This window comes from Helianthus annuus, chromosome 6, assembly GCF_002127325.2.
Source record: "Helianthus annuus cultivar XRQ/B chromosome 6, HanXRQr2.0-SUNRISE, whole genome shotgun sequence".
Lineage (NCBI taxonomy): Eukaryota > Viridiplantae > Streptophyta > Magnoliopsida > Asterales > Asteraceae > Helianthus > Helianthus annuus.
In genome coordinates, this window is record NC_035438.2 from 18,592,620 (window position 1) to 18,611,965 (window position 19,346).

At 36.4% G+C, this 19,346-nt stretch overlaps 3 protein-coding genes across 3 annotated transcripts; 2 read left to right on the forward strand and 1 right to left on the reverse strand.

The window, feature by feature from the left end:
- Positions 1–310: 310 nt before the first annotated feature.
- On the forward strand, positions 311–2,088 carry LOC118479713 (thioredoxin X, chloroplastic-like). Its single transcript, XM_035974418.1, has 2 exons — positions 311–923; positions 1,594–2,088. The coding sequence occupies exons 1-2, from the start codon at positions 591–593 to the stop codon at positions 1,798–1,800; spliced, it is 540 nt and encodes a 179-aa protein (XP_035830311.1). The 5' UTR covers positions 311–590; the 3' UTR covers positions 1,801–2,088.
- A 546-nt stretch (positions 2,089–2,634) lies between these two features.
- On the reverse strand, positions 2,635–6,977 carry LOC118479714 (WD repeat-containing protein 26 homolog). The gene is made up of 6 exons (XM_035974419.1): positions 6,790–6,977; positions 5,405–5,524; positions 4,454–5,279; positions 3,768–3,869; positions 3,047–3,676; positions 2,635–2,971 (listed from the first exon to the last, which is right to left on the reverse strand). The coding sequence occupies exons 3-6, from the start codon at positions 5,237–5,239 to the stop codon at positions 2,741–2,743; spliced, it is 1,749 nt and encodes a 582-aa protein (XP_035830312.1). The 5' UTR covers positions 5,240–5,279; positions 5,405–5,524; positions 6,790–6,977; the 3' UTR covers positions 2,635–2,740.
- Positions 6,978–11,880: 4,903 nt separating this feature from the next.
- LOC110864917 (GEM-like protein 7) lies at positions 11,881–13,326 on the forward strand. Its single transcript, XM_022114084.2, has 3 exons — positions 11,881–12,168; positions 12,275–12,549; positions 12,978–13,326. Exons 1-3 carry the CDS (start codon positions 12,000–12,002, stop codon positions 13,164–13,166), a joined length of 633 nt encoding a protein of 210 aa, XP_021969776.1. The 5' UTR covers positions 11,881–11,999; the 3' UTR covers positions 13,167–13,326.
- The last annotated feature ends 6,020 nt before the right edge of the window (positions 13,327–19,346 follow it).

The window sequence follows — 19,346 nt, forward strand, 5'->3', positions numbered from 1 at the left end:
GGTCTAAACCTAATGACAATGGGCTAATAACTAATCTAAACTTTAAAAATAGTTTTGTAAGTGAGCCTATGTTGGTGTTTGTATGGGTATACCCTATTAATTTATTTTTTTAGATATACATATCATTTTTTAAATAACGTGCCCTTCGAAAAATCGGGCCCTGGCCGGTGGTCCTCCCCGCCCACCCTCAGGGCCGGCCATGAAGATAGCATAGCACTTGAACGTGTCACACGATACGTTTCTGATCTTGTGTTTTGTTCTTTTGATTGCATTCCGATCCAGTTAATCCTTTAGTGGCTACTCTTTTGCAGTACTAACACGAGCGTGTTACCATGCCGATGAAGCGTGAAGAGGAGAGTCGCCACCGTATAACACTTGAACGAGCAGATGGGTAGGACCCGACCCGAAAGGCAGGTGGAGGGCTTCAGGGGCTACGTGGATGGTGTTGGCGCCACTTAATTTATTAAATTATTATTATAATGAAAATAAATAGAATAAAATTCGAGTAGATTCGTGTCTTATCCACGTCATCTGCCTGGAGTCCTCTTATCACCGATAACGTTTTCATCATCTCATTCATTACCCAATCAATGGACACTCTCATCGCATCATCCTCTTCTTCCACTCCCGCCATTTCCCGCCGTCCGCTGGTCTGTTCATCCAATTCATGCTTCCACTCCGTTACGACGTCGTTCTGCCGAAAACCTTCATTCAGAAAACTCACTCACTCGTTCCAAAACTCACCTTCATCATCCTCCTCCTTCACCGTCAAATTCGCGATCAAATGCGGAGTCACAGAGATTAACGAGAGTCAATTTCCGGACGTCGTCTTGAAATCCGATCGTCCTGTTCTTGTTGAGTTTGTTGCTGGCTGGTGCGGTCCTTGCCGGTTAGTCGCTCCTGCCATTGAATCATTATCAAAGGTATTAATATCATAATATATGCTCTAACCTTACTTTTTTTTTAACAAACTCGTAACTGAAATTAGGTGTAATTTGATTTATGATCAGTTTGTTGATTTGAATCGTAAATTCGTAACTGAAATCCGGTGAAATTCGTTTGTAATTCGATTAATTAATGAATCAGTGTGTTGATTTGAATATAAAATCGTAACGGAAATCAGGTGGAATTCGTAATGAATCAGTTTGTTGAATTGAATCGTAAATTCATAACTGAAATCAGGTGAAATTTGTTTGTAATTCGATTTATGAATCAGTTTGTTGATTTGAATCGTAAAATCATAACTGAAATCAGGTGAAATTTGTTTGCAATTCGTTTGTAATCACTCGACCCTTAAGAGTCGCTTCGTCTTTAGTAGGATCGGTTTTGCAATTCAAAAGGGGTTGCGGCGCAACTTGTTGCCCATTTATTTTGGTTTTTTATAATATTAAAAATATTCATGTATTTTATTACTATGGAATTCAATTATGAATCAGTTTGTTGATTTGAATTGTAAAATCATAACTGAAATCAGTTGAATTTCGTTTGTAATTCGATTTGTGAATCAGTTTGTTGATATGAACCGAATAGCCCTAGGTTTGAGATTTTTAAACATTCTGGTGGTGAATTAGGGTTTCTTATGTTAATTATCAGGAATATGAGGATAAACTATTGGTTGTGAAGATCGATCACGACGCAAATCCAAAATTAATTGAAGAGTACAAGGTGTACGGATTGCCTGCATTGATTATGTTCAAAGATGGTAAAGAAATTGCGGAAAGCAGAAGAGAAGGAGCGATTACAAAAGCGAAATTGAAGGATTACATTGATGCATTACTGCAATCGATATCGGTTGCTTAACTGCGAGAATTAGTAGCTGTTTTTTGTTACCAATAATATATGATCAAGTGACTTGTAATTTATGTGCAGCAGGAGAATTATGTACAACTGTATGAAGTCTTCAATTCTCTTGCTCATTTTTTGTTTACATACGTACAGTGATTCAGTTAGAGGTGTTGATGGTAAACCGGCTGAACCGATTATTGGTTTGGCTTATCGAACAATTTTCTTTAAACCGGAATGAACGGTTTGGTTTGGGGACAGTCCTCTTCACTGTAGTAATATAACAAATGTATTCAGTTTACTTAACGTTTGTCTTCTCTCTGATCAGAAGGTTTGAAAACAAAGGTTTTGTATCTTACACTAGCCTCCACATGAAATAGCTTACCTAAAACAAAACTCATTCGACCCATTTACGACACGTTTATCCTCATAGAGCTCACGTTAGAAGACATCTAGATACTTAATTCTCGTCTCGTCTTTTCAACTTGTAGACGCATAACTACATACTTCAATCTTCATATTCGACATATACAAGACGTAATCTTTCGTCAATGTGGGTAATCTTTATATTGTCGAAAGGGTATGTTTTGTATACGTCAAATGTGAGACTGAAGAATGTAGCCGAAATTCCAGGACTAAGTGTGACCCAGTTGTAGGAAAATGGGCACAGGGTTTGTAGCTGGGGATCAGTCAAACCTCAAATGGTCGTATCAAATGTTATTTTACCAAAAGTTGGTTCCAAATTCGAACGTGTTTCAAGAACATAATTGGATTTTAACCGACCACAAACCACCATCCAACCACTGGCATGTGCTAAAGTTGCTCAAAAGTATGTAAAGAAGCAGGCATTAATAACCACACATAAAGCAGTAAAGAAGGTTTATTAGGATAACAGAAGTGTGCATTGCAGATTCAAATTACAAGTCGATGTATTTACGTGGAAACTTTAAAAAGCAGTTCAAATTGTTGCTCCATTGCAATAGTGAATGCCATTGTTGGCTGTCGATTTTCCTTTATCGTTTTGTTTAGAGCTTAACTGTTTCAATCCCCATATTCGTATCGAACGATCATCACTTGCTGAAGCCAACATATGCGGGTTCACTGGATTCCAGCTAATACAGTTAACCGCACCAGAATGGCCTCTCAGCGTCTCGATTAACTCTCCTGATCCCCTATGCCATATATAAACCTACAACCATGTTTCAATAATCATGCATCAGTTTGCGCTTTAAGAAGATTTAATTTTTTATGAAACAAGATGTACCTGAGAATCTTCACTTCCGCTAGCAATGAACGCTTGCTCAAGTCCACCAAAACAAGCCCTAACAATAAACCGAGACCGTTTATGACCCTTGAACTTTGCAACTGGTCGAATACGGCCCTCGATGTTCCAAAGATGCAATTCTTCATTCACGAGACTAACTAACAAGTACTTATTGTCCCTAGATAACGTGAACGAAACTATCATTTGCTCTTCCTCGATACATCTTTCACTTTTCGATTCTCTGTCAATTAGCAGTATCATGGTTTCCTTACAAATTGTAATTATCAATTTCCCGTCACTCGTTATTTGCAAATCCGATATTTTAACCGTTTTTTGACCCTTCAAACACTCTATCTCCTTTCCATCCAAATCCCATATTACGATGCTTTTATCAGTTAACCCCGAGAACACACATTTACCATCCGGAGACCAACTACACGAGATTAAACCAAGAAGCCCTTTTTCGTAAACGTGAAGGCATTCACCGGAGGATACATCCCAACGCCTAACAACTTCCTCTACGCCACATGTCAAGATCTGGGAATCATCTGGGCTCCATGAAATGCTAGAAACGGGTTTCTGGTGGCCCGTTAATCTATGTTTTAATGAGACTTTACCATCCAAATTAACCTTTAAGAAAAATTAAAAGCATCAAGTTCGTAATACGATAAAAATAATTTAAATTTTGAGTGAAATGGAGGAAGCGTTGTTAGTTTGTTACCTCCCATATAACTGCTGAATTGTCGCTTGAAGACGATGCTAAATATTTCCCGTTATGAGAAAATTGCAAGTACCAGACTTCATCCTGGTGCTCTTGCAAGATCTACAACCACAGTAATTAAAATAAATCAGTACACGTAACTTGGAAATCATATGTTCGAAAATAATAATTGTATTATATTATTATTTTCATGTTTAGTATAATTAGCTAAATATTAAGTGTAACTAAATAGGCTTTAAAACTGCTAAAAATGCTAATTGTGTTACATATGTAACACTTTTGTCGGTTTTTCAAGTTTTAAATCGTAATTAGTTAGATTTAATATTTAATTAATTACTAAGCATGAAACTAATAATAATATAATTATATTAATTATTATTATTATTAGTTTCATGCTAAGTAATTAGTTAAATATTAAATCTAACTAATTAGGCTTTAAAAGTGCTAAAAATGTTAATTGTGTTACATATGTAACACTTTTGTCGGTTTTTCAAGTTTTAAAGCCTAATTAGTTTAATTTAATTTTTAACTAATTACTAAGCATGAAAATATATTATTGCTATTTTCATGTTTAGTAATTAGTTATATATTAATACACTAGGAATTCATGTATAAATTTCAAGAGAACAAGTGCAGTAACACTACTGAAGACGCTAAATCAGAACGATGAAATTCAAAACCCTAACCTGAACTGTTTGTGAAGGAATCTGATCTCTACCACAATGATGATTAGCGTACAACGATGTTTCTCCCGCATCAGAATTGTGAAACAAACAAGCTTCCCGTTGTAAGTCAAGAGCTTGTTCTACTAACTGTAACAACCTTCCATCCGGTATCATCACTGTCGGAGGAAACATTTTTTGCAATTCCTCAAGTAGCTCTGACCGCGCCTTAGATTTGACCATTCGTTGACCCGAAACTCCGTCAGTTATCCTGGATTTAGGAAACAATATGAAGAAAGAAAGCTCCCGGACTCTGTTACTGTTAACCGAAAGAGGCGATATCTCAGTCCTCAGTGTTTTTAACGCTTCCGTTACCTTTTCACGATCCAAGAGTTCAAAGAATTTCTGTTGCAATATTATAAAAGACGCTGACTTGATTATAGATTCATCCGCTATGCCGATTTTACGTAAAGACGCTAAACTTCCATCCCAATTTCCGTTAAGAATTTGTTGGATGAAAGTAGTAACAGTTGGTGAGTGAAAGGTTATTCCGGATTCTTCTTCGAGACAAGCCCCGGTTTTACTGTATCCGAGGGAATATAATGCATCGGCAATAACTCTAACGAATTCGACTTTTTTAATTCCTTGTGAACCGATTAATTCATCGTCCCCTTGGGAAGCTAGGGGCCGAGCCATTGATGAGCAAGTTGCGGATTCTTTTAGAAACGAGCCGTTTGAATAACCTTTTGGTTGTGTATAAGATGCTTTCACGCGTTTTGAGGGTGGTTCGTCATCCTCTGCACCTCCCATGAAATGTGCATTCAGCCCATATATAATCACAAACAAGTCCCTGAATGGAAAAAAAAAACTTAAATTTCTGTAAATAAAGATGCTTACGTAAAGCTGTTGAAAAAACTTGACATGAAGAAATTTTTGTTACTTCAAGAAATTCTTATGGCATATGTTGCATTATACCTGTGTGTTGTAACTTTAGAACGTTAATGCAGTTCTCAAAAGCAGATTGTCTTCTCCAAGTCCTGTGATTTGTCGGTTTGCCGAACAAGTTTCAATAAGCTGAGAAGTTGCTTTTGGTTGCTACAATAGAACAAAAAATAGAGTAAGAACTTAAAGCTAATAGTCGCTGAAAATTTAATTGGTTCTCTGCATTTTTTTTCGATATACATGGCCAAATTAAGTAACTAAACTTTCAAAAAAATATTAATTTTTTATTTTTTTCCCTTTCCAAATTACTGTAAAAGGCCACTTTTGCTATTAATCAAGGTTTAAAAGAACGGAATCGAGCCTCAAGGCGTTTTCCATTCACCTCACGAGACGTAAGCCTTATACGCAATTATAAAACAAATATAATTATAAAACTCCATTGCTATGTAGTTAATATCCCGATATATCAGTGATATATCGGTTATCGGTTCCCCACCGAGATATCGGTGTAGAATATTGGTCAGAATATCGGTACCGACAATATCAGCGATATTGACTGATATTGGACCGATAATTAACCGATATATCACAGATTTTCCCGATATAAGTACCTTTCTTCTTATTTCTACCATTCGTCTTCCTTCTTATTGCTGCTATTAGTGTTTTAAGTCTTAGTCAGTTTCTACTGCTACAATTGTTAGTGTTTTGCAAGTTGCAAAAGGTTAATTTGTTAATGGTCGGACAGTATACTGAATTGCTATATATATAAATTTAGCATGATATTCAAATTACCAATATCCCACTGCGATAATCGATATCTCAAATATCGGTCCTTGACCGATATCCGATATTTTACCACATTAACTACCTAGCTCCATTGGTTAACTAATGACCATAATAAAAACCCCAAAACATCCTAGATTCAAAATGGTTAAAAAAACAGGTTGCAAAAACCATCCCATTGCACTCTATGAACTTGAAAAAAACAATGTGACCAAAGTTCCTTTAACACGGATTGTAGATTAAATAAAACTGATAAAAGTAAGTAACTAACTAACTAAGGGATGTTTCTTGCCAATCAATCAACTCAAGTCCAAAGATCCCAAGAACAATAATCCGATCGTTGAGTAATCGTAAGCCCACCAAAACTTACAAACACACTTAATATTTAAATGATATAAATAATAATATCCAGGTTACTGATTCAACTTGATTTGTATCATTTTATATAAATAAATAGAATATTAACTTTCATCAAACAAGAATATATAAAGATCAATAAAAAGTATAAGCACAAGTATCATGAGAAAATAAAGATGATGACAGATCTAGGGTTACAATCATAATCAAGAATACACTGAAGAGATTAAGCGAACGAGACGAAGTGAGACGGGTGTTAAAGGGGGGGGGGGGGGTACCTGACGGTGGAAGAAGAAAACCCTTTTGGTGGTGAAAACTGGCGATGATGATGGTGAAGATTATCAATAAAATGAGTTTTGGTTTTGGCTTCAACCTTCAAAGGGATTGAGGCATGGTAATTACCCAAAGAAACAAGGGTATTTTGGGAAACATCAAGTCTAACAATGATGACACCTTTGGTAATACAAGAAGTTAGGGGTTGTTTTTTTTATCTTTTAATTGGGTTTTTAATTAGATCAGACCTTTTATTGGTTTAGCATATAATGGTTCAGACTATTTGTTTATTTGAGTAAATGTTTGAATGGTTCAGACATTTGCCTCTGAATAGTTAAGCATATAATGGTTCAAACTGTTTGTTTATTTGAGTAAATGTCTGAATGGTTCAGACATTTGCCTCTGAATAGTTAAGCATTATACTGAATCTGAATGTTTAAGAGGTTGTTTGACAACTTCTGAATGGTTAAGTGCTGAACCAATAAGAGGTCTGAACCATTAAGTGCTGAATTAGTTAGAGGTCTGAACCATTAAGAGCCAGTATAATGCTTAACCGTTTAGAGACAAAAGTCTGACCAATTCAGATTAGGGGTCTTAACCATTCAGACTTAGTATAATACTTAACCATTCAGAGGCAAATGTCTGAACCATTCAGACATCTACTAGAGAAACAAACAGTCTGAACCATTAAGTGCTCAAACAGTAAGAGGTCTGAACTATTAAGAGACTCATTAAGAGGTAAATAAATAGCCCCTAAGACCTCTAATCTGACTTGGTCAGAAATTTGCATCTGAATGGTTAAACATTATACTGGCTCTTAATGGTTCAGACCTCTTGCTGGTTCAGCACTTAACCATTCAGAAGTTGCCAAACGGCCCCTTACGCTTATAAGATTTTTAAATTAAATTAGCTCTAAATGTGCTAGCAACACCTATGATTGTTCGTTGTTCTCGTCAATACCTTCACCACATCCACCATCATTATTGACGCCTCCTTGCCATTATCACCACCGCCGTCATCATCATCATTGTTGCAACCATCACCGCCCCCGCCACACCAGCCTCATGTGTCATGGCCTCCTCTATCGTCGCATCCATCATTGTTGTGTCCGCTTGTCGCTGCCATTAACCACTATAAAAGAAATGTAGCGGGTGAACTCATTTTGATCGAACTGTTGTGACCTAAACCAAGTTGATACTTGTTTTGGTACATTTTGACTGAAAATTGTTTTCACCTTAACTAGTTTTCTCCCGAACCCATTTGGACCCGACAATAAACCAATCTGCCATTTTGCCAAACTTATAAAATTAAGCAATATTATTTGCTTAGTAGTCTTTTTTTTAAGTAGATAAACAAATGTCGTAACGCCGACCCCTTCCCCGGGAGGCGGGCGGCCGCGAGCTACTTAGAGCTGGTGGTATCGGTGTTTATTAATTTGGCAGCGGAATTTACATCAGGACCGTAGTTAGGAAATAGTTTATCAGAGTAAAACACCACATTTTTATAATAATAAACACATGGGAAAAACCCAAGTTTCCATTACAAACATGGGGGGGGGGGATATTCCACGGTCCTCCCAACCGCCGAGGTGATCCCACCTCGCAGACCGCCACCCAGCAAGCCTGAGTCTGGGGGTAAATCCGCTGCCGTAAGGGCATTGGGAATGAGCGAGACTCGAACCCGCCACCTCCGGGTTAGAATGCGGGCTGGTGGCCATTGGGCTGACACCCAATGGTTCCATTACAAACATGTTTATAGGGATAAACCCTAATTTATTAAAATAAAACTTCTTCTTTATTTAGGTAACTTTTATAGCCACTTTTTCAAGCCTTCAGTGCTCTCCAGCTAGCTTCTAATTGACTTTCACATTTTGTTACCTCAAACGCGTTTAAAAACATTTTATCAGCAAGAAATACTGGCTAGTGAATCCCAGTTTAATCAAAACAGGTTTTATCATTTTACAGCATTGAGGGCAATCCAGCAATTACATTTGTTTATATCTACTTTAATTACCACCCAAAGTACTGTCAATCCTGACTGGTGGTAATGTTACTACTCATAGTGTAGTAACAAATTTTGTATACAAAACCCCAATATACCGACGATAATTGTAGAATCACAAATACTCAATCACTGTGAAATATAATTTAAACATTTGAGGTTTTGTCAAAATAGTTTACAAAAAAGAAGGATTAACTCACATTGCTAATTTAGGTATTTCCTTGTGATTTCCTGGTTATAATCTATTAATTAAACAATGCACATGTGTTAGTATAACAACCCAAATTTACATTAGTTATACCCTCCCCGAGACAGAACTCCAACGACTGAGTCAGGCAGAGGCTGGACATGCGTTACGGAGCACTAGATCAATCAGTCAGCGTATCTAATACGTAACTGGGGGTTATGATACTTACATCGAGGCAGAGCTTCGCTATTTTAGTGGGTATAATACCCGAGAATTATTATTGCTATTCAGAATTTAGAGAGAGAGATCGAGATTTGAACGATTTGGAATGAATGCTCGAACTCTCTATATACAGGGCCTGACAGGGGATTCCTGGCGGCCCGCGAGAGAAACAACAGGGGCCGTCACGGCCCGCGAGGACTTGTAGACTAGGCCCTAGCTTTGCTGACTTGGTACTAGCCTCGACACGCATTACGACACGTGGAGGCCTTGGGTGCGGCCTGGTGGCCAAGCTGTCGCGCCCCGCGACAGAATTAGTAAAGGGGGTCGCGGCCCGCGAGCACCCCATAAACTTTGTTTTTATTTAATTTTTATTAAATTAAAGGTATTTCGGGACGTTTTTCATATACGGTGTGTATTTTAGGACGTATAGGGATGTTATAAGTATTTTAGAAAAGTTGTTATAATAAAGGGTGTGTTGGTTTTATGAAATTAGTGACACGGGTGGGTGGCATTAGGGTCAACAATGGTAGTTGTAAATGAGTGGAAGACTATAACTGTTAAATTTAGTTCTTTCATTGGGTATGTTTGGCAAAAGTAGCTGGTGGCTGGAAGCTGGTAACTAGTAGCTGTAGCTTTTTAAATATATTTGGTGTTTGGCAGAATAGCTAGAACTTTTAATAAAATGTATAAAATAACCAAAATAGACATAACTAAAAAATTTAAAAAGTTTGTGTATTAAAAAGTTCATTATCTTTAGATGTTAAAATAGTCATTTTTCCCTAAAAGCTTGTAGCTCTTTCTAAACGCTACTAGTAGGAGCGTTCAATCAAAAACTTCAAGCTCTTAACCTAAAAGCTTCAAGATCCTTCAATCAAACAAGACTTTTTATAAGTAAGAGTTTTTTTTTTTTTTTTTTTTTTTTAAAGTTGAAAGCTATAAGCTACTAAAAGCTCTACACCAAACATACTCATTATTGGGAAATGTTGATTTACTTTGGTTGAAAGGATTTTAGAGCATTTATTCTAAATCTAATTCCCGTAGTTCACTAAACATGGTATTGTTTTAGTTCTAAATTCAAGTTTCTATCAACTTCTACAAACAAAATCATGTTAGAAGTGCACTACTAACACCTTCTCATTCTAATTTTCTTTAACAAGTTTTCAAACCAAACATCCTTATTTTGTTAACCAAAAATATCACAGGTTATAATTTCTTTATATTCAAATCCAAATTCAAATTCAAACTCCCTAGATTTCATTTCCATGAAAACACCCCTTAGTGTTTAGATGAAGTTTTTTTTATCGTAAATAAGCTTACTTAGTAGGTTGTAAGTTATAACTTTATTCATTAGGTGAAATACGTTGATTTCATGGCCGGCCCTGAGGGTGGGCGGAGAGGACCACCGGTCAGAGCCCGATATTTCGAAGGACACGTTATTTTAAAAAAAAATTGATATGTATATGTAAAAAAACAAATTAATAGGGTATACCCATACAAACATCAACATAGGCCCACTTACAAAGCTATTTTTAAAGTTTAGATTAGTTATGAGCCCATTGTCATTAGGTTTAGACCTTCCAATACCCAATTTCGTTAAGGCCTAAGGGCATATTTTTTTGAGCTCGAACAGGGTACACGAATTCTCAGGGCTAGCCCTGGTAAGCATAAACCTAATTTGTTCTCAAGTTAAGTACTTTTTCTTGTAAGACCTCCTGTAGTGGGGCGTGATATTTGATTTTTTTCTCCCATAACGTCCCGAACACCACGACGGGCGGCGTTATGTGGGCTTTTTTGGTGGGTGGCGCCATGCATATTGCGGCGCTATATGTGTTTGGTTTTCAAAGTTTGACCAATCAAAACTAGTTAATGGTTTTTATAATTAATTAATAAAATTGAAAATTAATAATTAGGTAACGATGGGTAGAGGCTTTATGACTACGGGCTCTAGTAATATAACGCCTCATAAAGCCCCTGTGTGACGTGGCACGACACGTGTCGCATAACGACCACAAAGGAGCTTTATGACTACGGATGGCCTAAGTATCAACGTAAGTTGTTTAGACAAGCAGCCCTTGTATTATAAATCCTTAATACAGAATCTCACATAAAGAGCATCAGTTTGTCTTAATATAATAAAAATATTAAATATATAGAGAACAATCTCAACAAGAATGGAAAGTTGTAGCATACATTGCATCATGATGTGTGACATGTCTCATTTCTTTTGATCTTCATGACAAGGCATATATGGCCTATCTGGGATTCTTCAAACAGTAGCAAAAGTATCCTAACATCAAATGAAACCGTGTAATAGAAATCAAAAGACAAAAAAATAAAGCTTCCATTGTCTCCACTTTACAGCTCAATATCATTATTCAAGAAAAAAAAGTGGGTCAATCTGATCATCAACCACTTCTATGCCAGGTTCCTTAGTCTAGTTAGCTAATCTGCATGTGAATTATTGTCTTGTAGACCATAATATTCTGATCTTTTTCTCACCCATCGACATATCATTACCAAACTGACTAAAGCTCAACCGTTAATATTGTCTCTCAAGTCAATTCATTGACAGAATTTGTGCTATCTTACTTTTATTCTTTGAGGTCATGTCTAACCACTAGTAATCATGAGACAGTGATGACTGATGAGTCATCTAATATCTTTATATGGCTATATATACTATTATTCAAAACACATTATGGCAGCAACTCAATTAGCATTTTAGTTTCTGAAGTAACTACATTTGAACAAGCTATGGCAGGCATGTAATTAGGCAACTCAATCAGATCAACAATCTGTCAAAACATGGATCCCAGATCCTTAAAACATGTTACTGGAATCCCGATGCGATCAACGAAGGGACTACTGTTGTCTAAACCATATCAACCTCATTACAATACTCTATCTACCGCGGCTTCCAAGATCAACGGGTTAGAGCGAGATGACAGTTTTGCAGTCTGGATTAAAAATTATGGTAATTACTTAGTTATCTTAATTTTGTCTTATATTAATATATCCTAACTACAAAATGTTTATTTTACTTATGTATCTTATACTGTTGTTATTTTTGTGATATGCAGTGAGTCTAGGACCAAAGTTAATTGAAATTATGAAACTCAAGTTGAGTTATGGTGCCACAATTATTCAGTTTGGCAGCCAAGATAAACTATTCAGGAAAAACTTCAGTACCAAAGAGAAAGAGAAACTGTTGCAGGCTTCCCAATGCCACCTATACACTACAGCAGGTGCAATTGCAGGATTCCTCTTTGTGTCTACAGAAAGGGTTGCATTTTGCAGCCACAAGTCCATCAAAACATATTCTACAACAGGCAAGCTGCTAAAGTTCCAATATAAGGTATAGTAAGGGGCCTTGAAAGTATTCTTATATTATGTGTGCATATACATATATATGCCGGTTAACATACAATATTCCTTAACGTGCGAACGTACGCTGTGAAATTACGCACCTTGTAAAACTCAAAACCCTAATCACACATGTTGAAAACCCATAATCACGCATGTTGAAAAGACATAATCATGCATGTTGAAAACCATAACATGCTTCATTTCATAAGTATAACATGTTTCATTACATAAGTATAACATGCGTGATTATGGTTTTTCAACATGCGTGATTAGGGTTTTGAGTTTTATAACGTGCGTAATTTCACAGCGTATGCTCGTACGTTAAGCAATACTGTATTTTACACTTTCACTATATATATTGCACTATATTTGACCAGGTTTAAAATAGTGTTTTGACATGTGAATTCTAATGTGCAGGTTTCAATACCATTAGAAAAGATTAGTGGAGTAAATGAGAGTAGGAACATGAAGAGAGCATCAAACAACTACATGGAGTTAGTGACAGTTGATGACTTCAGCTTCTGGTTTATGGGGTTTATAAACTATAAGAAAACATTGAGATACCTACGTCATGCAATCACTGATCATGTCTGCTTGAGCAATTGATGATGAATGTTGCTGCTTGTTCGGATGTAAAAGTACTATATTAAAATGTAAAAAAGTCTTATAGCGATAGTTCATGTTTAATATTTTTAGAAAAAAAGTTGAGATTACATTGATTATGAAGAAGAAATGGATTTTCGGGGTTACTTTTATCTTTGAATAATTGAGATTGACTTAGAAGTTTGATTTTTTTGATCAATTTCTACGTGGGACAAGCTAAACACATGTCAAAGTTTGGGTGGAGAAATTTTCGTATAAAATTAAAAGGTATTGAATTTAAATAATCATAACTTTTATCATTTGCGTGAGCGGATAATACTCCCAACTTACGAATTATACTACGTTACTCTCATTTTCCTCTGGTACTCTCAAACTAACTAACCCTAACCTAGTTAGTTTTTTGATAATGTGGCATATGACATGACATTTTTGTTGACATTGCATCTGACGTGACACTTTTTGCTGACGTGGCATCTGATGTGTCACTTATTTAGTGACGTAGCATTTAACGTCAACTAACTGTGTTAGGGTTCAGTAAGTTTGAGAATACTAGAGGAAAATAAGTTGAAAGTTAAGAGTGATGTGGTACAATTCGTAAGATTATTTAAATCTAATATCCCTAAAAATTAATTGTCAATCTCTATTTCAGTAAATTTACCAATAAAAAACAGACCAACAACAAAAAATAAATATGGATAAAGGCTAAGTTACAGGGCTTCATGAAATACAATAGGCTTCAGAGAGAGAGAGAGACACATTTGACCTAGAGGCTAATTAAGTTGTAGCCGTTTTCAAAGCTAGTGGGACCCACAAAATTACCAATTAAACTACGACACTAGATATTTCTCAGAGGAAAAGTCTATGTAGTCATTGAGCTTGGAGAAATGTCTATACAGACGTTTTCTCTAAAAAAGGCTAGGAGTAGACTGTAGTCTTTTCAGAGGAAAAGTCTATGTAATCAGTTGAGCTTGAGGAAACGTCTACATAGACTTTTCTTCTGAAATTGTCACGTGACGTAATTTAATTGGTAGTTTGTGGGTTCCACCGGCTTTGGAAACGACTAGATCAGCTTAGCCTCTAGGCCAAATGTCACTCTGAAACCCATTGTATTTCATGAAACCACATACACCTTAAGCTACTTTCCATGTATATTCTCGCTTTTTTGATTGGTCAACGTTATATTTGCGGTGATTTTTCATTTAGTAAAACGTATTGGTCGGATGATGATTTCATGATTTTCTCTCAAGTAATTGATCATGCATAATATACTATAACCCCGCTTTAAATTCTTTTCATATATACAAATAAATAAATCCTAACATATACATTAGGTAATTAGGTAAAAAAGCTATGACTGAAATAAAGTGTTAATTTTATATTTCAAGTATGGACATTTATGTACAAATAAATAAATCCTAACATAAACAGAAATTAGGTAAAAAAACCATGACTGAAATAAAGTGTTAATTTTATATTTCAAAAGTGTTAATTTTTGTTGGGATTCAACCCTAACAGAGGAACAGATAATGTAAAGTCAAAACCGGATCCCATCAGTGGACACTTAATAAGCAGCAATTTGCTCTAATATTTCCCCTTGACAGTGGTTATCCAAAAACTGATGAATCTTAAAGTGCTGCTCAAATACAACAACTGATAAACCAAACTCTGATGATTATCTAACAACTACTGAAGACAAACTCTGTTGCTCTATCTACTGCCGTCTCCTATGTACTGCTGAAGACTCAAGCACTGCCCTCTCAAAGACTGATCACCTTTGAAGAAAGCACTGAAGACTCAACATCTGTGCTAAGGCTACAACAGTGGAACGTGAAGCAGTAGTTTCCTTATGTTTTGTACTTTAGTGATTATCAGATGTTACATAACAGTAGTTTGTATAGAACAGTATTTATAGTTTGTTAGGTCGTTAGATGTCACTATCATGGTGACGTCAGCTGAAGCATATCAGTAGTTTGGTTTGCCTATAAGTATGACAGTACTCTGTACTGTTACACTTGATCGTTTTGAGTGAGTCTTTCTCCTCAATTCATCCTTTCATCTTGTGCAACCAACTCTGGTATATCAGGCTGAGGGGGAGTTTAGATTGTAAGGTTTGACTGTAATCTTTTGCTTTTATGTAAATCTTTTGACTCAATGAAAAGCAATTGTTTATCAATCTACACTTTCCTTTGTTTGTGTTTACAAAGTTTGCTACTCATTTCCGCTGCACTTATTCGTTTTATGCAAACAAACACACTCACAGACAGCCTCCGATCCTAACAATTGGTATCAGAGCTTGGACAGTCAAATTCGATCTTACAATCAATTTGACATAACAGTTCAGCTCAAAAGTTATTTGATACTAAAAGGGTTGGTTGTACCCAGTTGAAAAACAGAGTAACGAGTGAATCATGGTCAAAATGGTTATTCAAAAACTCTGTAAATCAACCAAGATGTCATATGACACACAAATCTCACACAACAAGTGTTTTCATGCATATGTCACTCATAGTTTTCAGATCTGTAAAATATCTGATAAATTATGGGATCGTTCGATGCTTTCAAAATTGATTTCAATTGTTGTTTTGATATTTGTGATGTTTTCAACAAACAACTAAAGTATGTACCTCATTTCAGCAAAACTTGTGTTCATCTAAAACACTAGAATACTGCTGAAAAGGAAAAGGGGGAATAAAACTTTGGTCAAAATCTCTCATGTGCTCAAAGGCAAGTTGAGTACCTTCAAAAGGATCAAATCAACTTTGTCAAAAACACATTGAGAAAATAAGAGGTCAAAACAGTCCTAATCATAAGTAATGTGAGATCTGTAATAAAACATGCTCAAACATGGTCAGGTTTCTCAAAACATTGCTTCAAAAGTGATTATGGACAAAGTATGTTCAAAATATAATCTCCTAGTGAGTATTTCTGAACATATGAATAAAAAGGGTAAAAAGGGAAAAGGAAAAAGGAACAAATCTCAAAGTGTAGCTATCTCAAAAACTTTTGAAATCAAAAGCAAAAGAGTATGAGCATAAAACACTCTTGAGGTTCAAATTAGATCATCAGTGGTCATTTTGCAACTGTGTGCATTCATCAATACAGGAATTGTTCTGGTAACAATAGCATCTTCAGTGATGGTGCTTAAAAGAAATTTACAATCAATTGACCAGAAAATGACCCTAACAATGGTCAAAATAACTTGAGAATAATATGATTATATATATGATATGATTATGAATTTACTGGAAAATTGTCGGATCCTTTTGATTATTTTCAAAACCTCCTTTGATTTTTGTCAAGGTGTTTTCCTCTTAAATAAAAACCAGATGTATTTTTTAAAAAAATATATTATGATCTTTTACTCATTTTTTTTTTGTAAAAGCTCATCTCTGGTCTGGATGTAATTACCTTATTTTTGTGTGTAATTACTATCCTTAAAACTAGTCAAAAGGAAATGACACACATATCAAGGTCATGTTAAGCTCAAGTTTGGTTTTCACAGATCAAAAATTGATTGCAAATTGATTTAGACTACTGAGATACTCATGTTCTAGTTCCAGTAATTAGACACAAAATGAGCAGCTCTAGTAGATATATCTTCATCATCTGGGATGCTAAACCATTGTCTAAAATAATAGACATTTGGCAAATCCTTGAACAAAATTTCTTGTAGATAACTGCTGACAATTTAATCTTGATAATTTACATCTAAAAATGTATTTGTTAAGAATAGCATCTCAAATGCTCAACAGATGTTAGATAAGATACTGTGCCTTCACAAAGCAAAATCAAGTTCTACATCTGAACAAGCAGATGCAAACATTGTTTGTCAAAAGTTGAAATACTGCTGCACTATCAGTTGTTTAACCAATCTTCTACCACTGTTGGTTCTAAAATGCTGTTGTGCCTTAACATCTGTTCTCTAAAGTCTGTCCACTGCTAAAGTGTCAACCTCTGTTTTCCAAAACACTGATGTTTAAAATCTTTGTTACATCCACTGTTTCATTTTATTACCGTTGTAACTACTGGTGCTTGATTCATCAGTAGTTGTCAAAACAACTGTCCTCCGTTATTTACCATTCCATCAGATGTTTGACACGTGGTCAGTTTTTAGCCTTCAGATAAAAAATAACCGCTGCCACATCAGCAATCACTTTTTCCCTAAATAAAACCCTGATTAAATCCAAACAGGGTTTTACTGTCGAATTGAATTCCAAAAGTTCTCTTCTCATAACAGTTTCCCTCTCATAACTCCAAAAACTTCTTCGATCTTCTTCATCCAAAATGACGAAACCAAAATCGAAGTCAAAATCAAAACCAACATCTTCTTCCACAACAGCAGATGCCACTCAAATGGTTGCTGAAACACCGGAGATTCGCTACAAATCTCCACACAAATATGTAGGTATACTCACAAAACCTACCGATAACCACACCTTCGATTCCATCCTTGACATCCTTTCTGCATCAAAGTACAAAACTTTGATAACAGCAGACGCGCCTATTTACCTTGACACCCAGAGAGAGTTCTGGAAAAATGCCACCCTTGAAAAACAAGGAGATATCATCGCCGCAATCAACTCCTCGATACAGGGTAAGAAGGTAAATATCTCACCAAAATCCATCTCTGAAACCTTTAAACTCGATGATTTAAATGGAAAAACCTCTTTTACAAAAGACGAGTTGGTAAAGGATTTCATGAAAAGGGGCTATGCAGAACAACCAAACAGGGACACCCTACAAAAGGGTTACTTCCCTTCTGCACCCAGATTTTTATTCCACACACTGCTCATGTGTGTTTCAAATAAAACAACGTCCTTCAATGAGATACCAACAAAAATCCAATGCCTGGGGTATGCAATTTTGAACAATGAAAACTATAACTACTCCCAGGAAATATTTGATGATTTGGTAAAGAACGTTGATAATAAGGCATTTCTGCTCTTTCCGAGGTTTCTAAGTTACTATTTTGAACAAAAATTTGTCGAGAAAGAGGCAGAAGTGCCCAAACAAGGTGGGTCTCATTCAAAATAAACAGTTTAACAATAGAAACTTTTTCAAGAATGATGGCACCAATAAAATTAAAAACAAAAGAGGGTGAGCAGGTTGTAGAAACTGCCACTGACCCTCAAGAAACCACTGCTGAGCCCACTGCTCCAGGTGATCAGAGTAGCACACCCACTGCTCTGAAACCCACACCTGCCACCACCAAAAAGACCAAAAGAAAACCATCCAGAAAACCCACCAAACCCATAACAAAGGCAACTCTGGAAGATGAGATCCCAGAGCAACTGCCAGTGACAACACAAAAGTCACCAGAAACCACTGCTGCTACTTCCTCACAGCAATTGGTAGAAAGATCTCAACCCCAGCCTCAAACTCCTCTTGCATCCTCACAAAAGGATCAAGTTGTAAGCACAGGGACACCACAATATGAAGCTCTAGGTCCACTCGGATCCATCTTCCACAGTCCTGATCCCAAGGACATGTCTCTTTCTACACCCATACCCTCATCAATTATATTGCCAAAATCAATAATACCCCTGTTGCATGCAGTTGATATTGCACAGACACAAACCAGTTCCTCTCAATCACCCATTACTGAGAGCATACCTCCACAAGTGACTGGGTCTGATGTTAATACCTCTGTTATCCAAGCAACAGTTGAGGAGGCTACACCCCCTGAGTTACAAGTAACTCTCGGTGGTAGTTCAAGTGGAGCAGCAACTACAACTGATGGATCAACAGATCTTCAGTTGGACAGTTGTTACATAACTAAGACTCCCTTGAAGGCAATTTCTTCCATGGCAACATCGGTAACCACCAGTAAGTTATCTTTAGCTGCTGGTAACATCAAAGGTTTATCGGTTGCTGAAGAAAGAAGTCCCCAGTACCAAGAAAAAGAGGCATCAATGGATGACTTTTGGGCAACAGCTCCTAAGTCACACATTGATACAACCATCACTGGTGGGGATTCAGATGATCCTGTTAAATCAGGTGATGATTCAAGATACAAGGAATTGACGGCCAGAGTTGAAAATCTGGAATCTACAGTTGCAGAAATAAAAGATATGGTGCAGCAGCTGTTAGAAGCTCAAATAGCCCAATCTTCTGCTCCTCCTGCTCAAGCACCTGCTCCACAAGCATTTGCTGCAAATGAGCTATGGAATATTCTCCAACCAC

Coding starts and splice junctions, on each gene's coding strand:
- LOC118479714 (XM_035974419.1), bottom strand. CDS start 5,239: ATGGGAGGTGCAGAGGATGACGAACCACCCTCAAAACGCGTGAAAGCA. Junction 3,870..4,453: donor TTCCTTCACAAACAGTTCAG/GTTAGGGTTTTG, acceptor CTGTGGTTGTAG/ATCTTGCAAGAGCACCAGGA. Junction 2,972..3,046: donor GCGGAAGTGAAGATTCTCAG/GTACATCTTGTT, acceptor ACATGGTTGTAG/GTTTATATATGGCATAGGGG.
- LOC110864917 (XM_022114084.2), top strand. CDS start 12,000: ATGGATCCCAGATCCTTAAAACATGTTACTGGAATCCCGATGCGATCA. Junction 12,169..12,274: donor AGTCTGGATTAAAAATTATG/GTAATTACTTAG, acceptor TGTGATATGCAG/TGAGTCTAGGACCAAAGTTA. Junction 12,550..12,977: donor TGCTAAAGTTCCAATATAAG/GTATAGTAAGGG, acceptor TCTAATGTGCAG/GTTTCAATACCATTAGAAAA.
- LOC118479713 (XM_035974418.1), top strand. CDS start 591: ATGGACACTCTCATCGCATCATCCTCTTCTTCCACTCCCGCCATTTCC. Junction 924..1,593: donor CCATTGAATCATTATCAAAG/GTATTAATATCA, acceptor GTTAATTATCAG/GAATATGAGGATAAACTATT.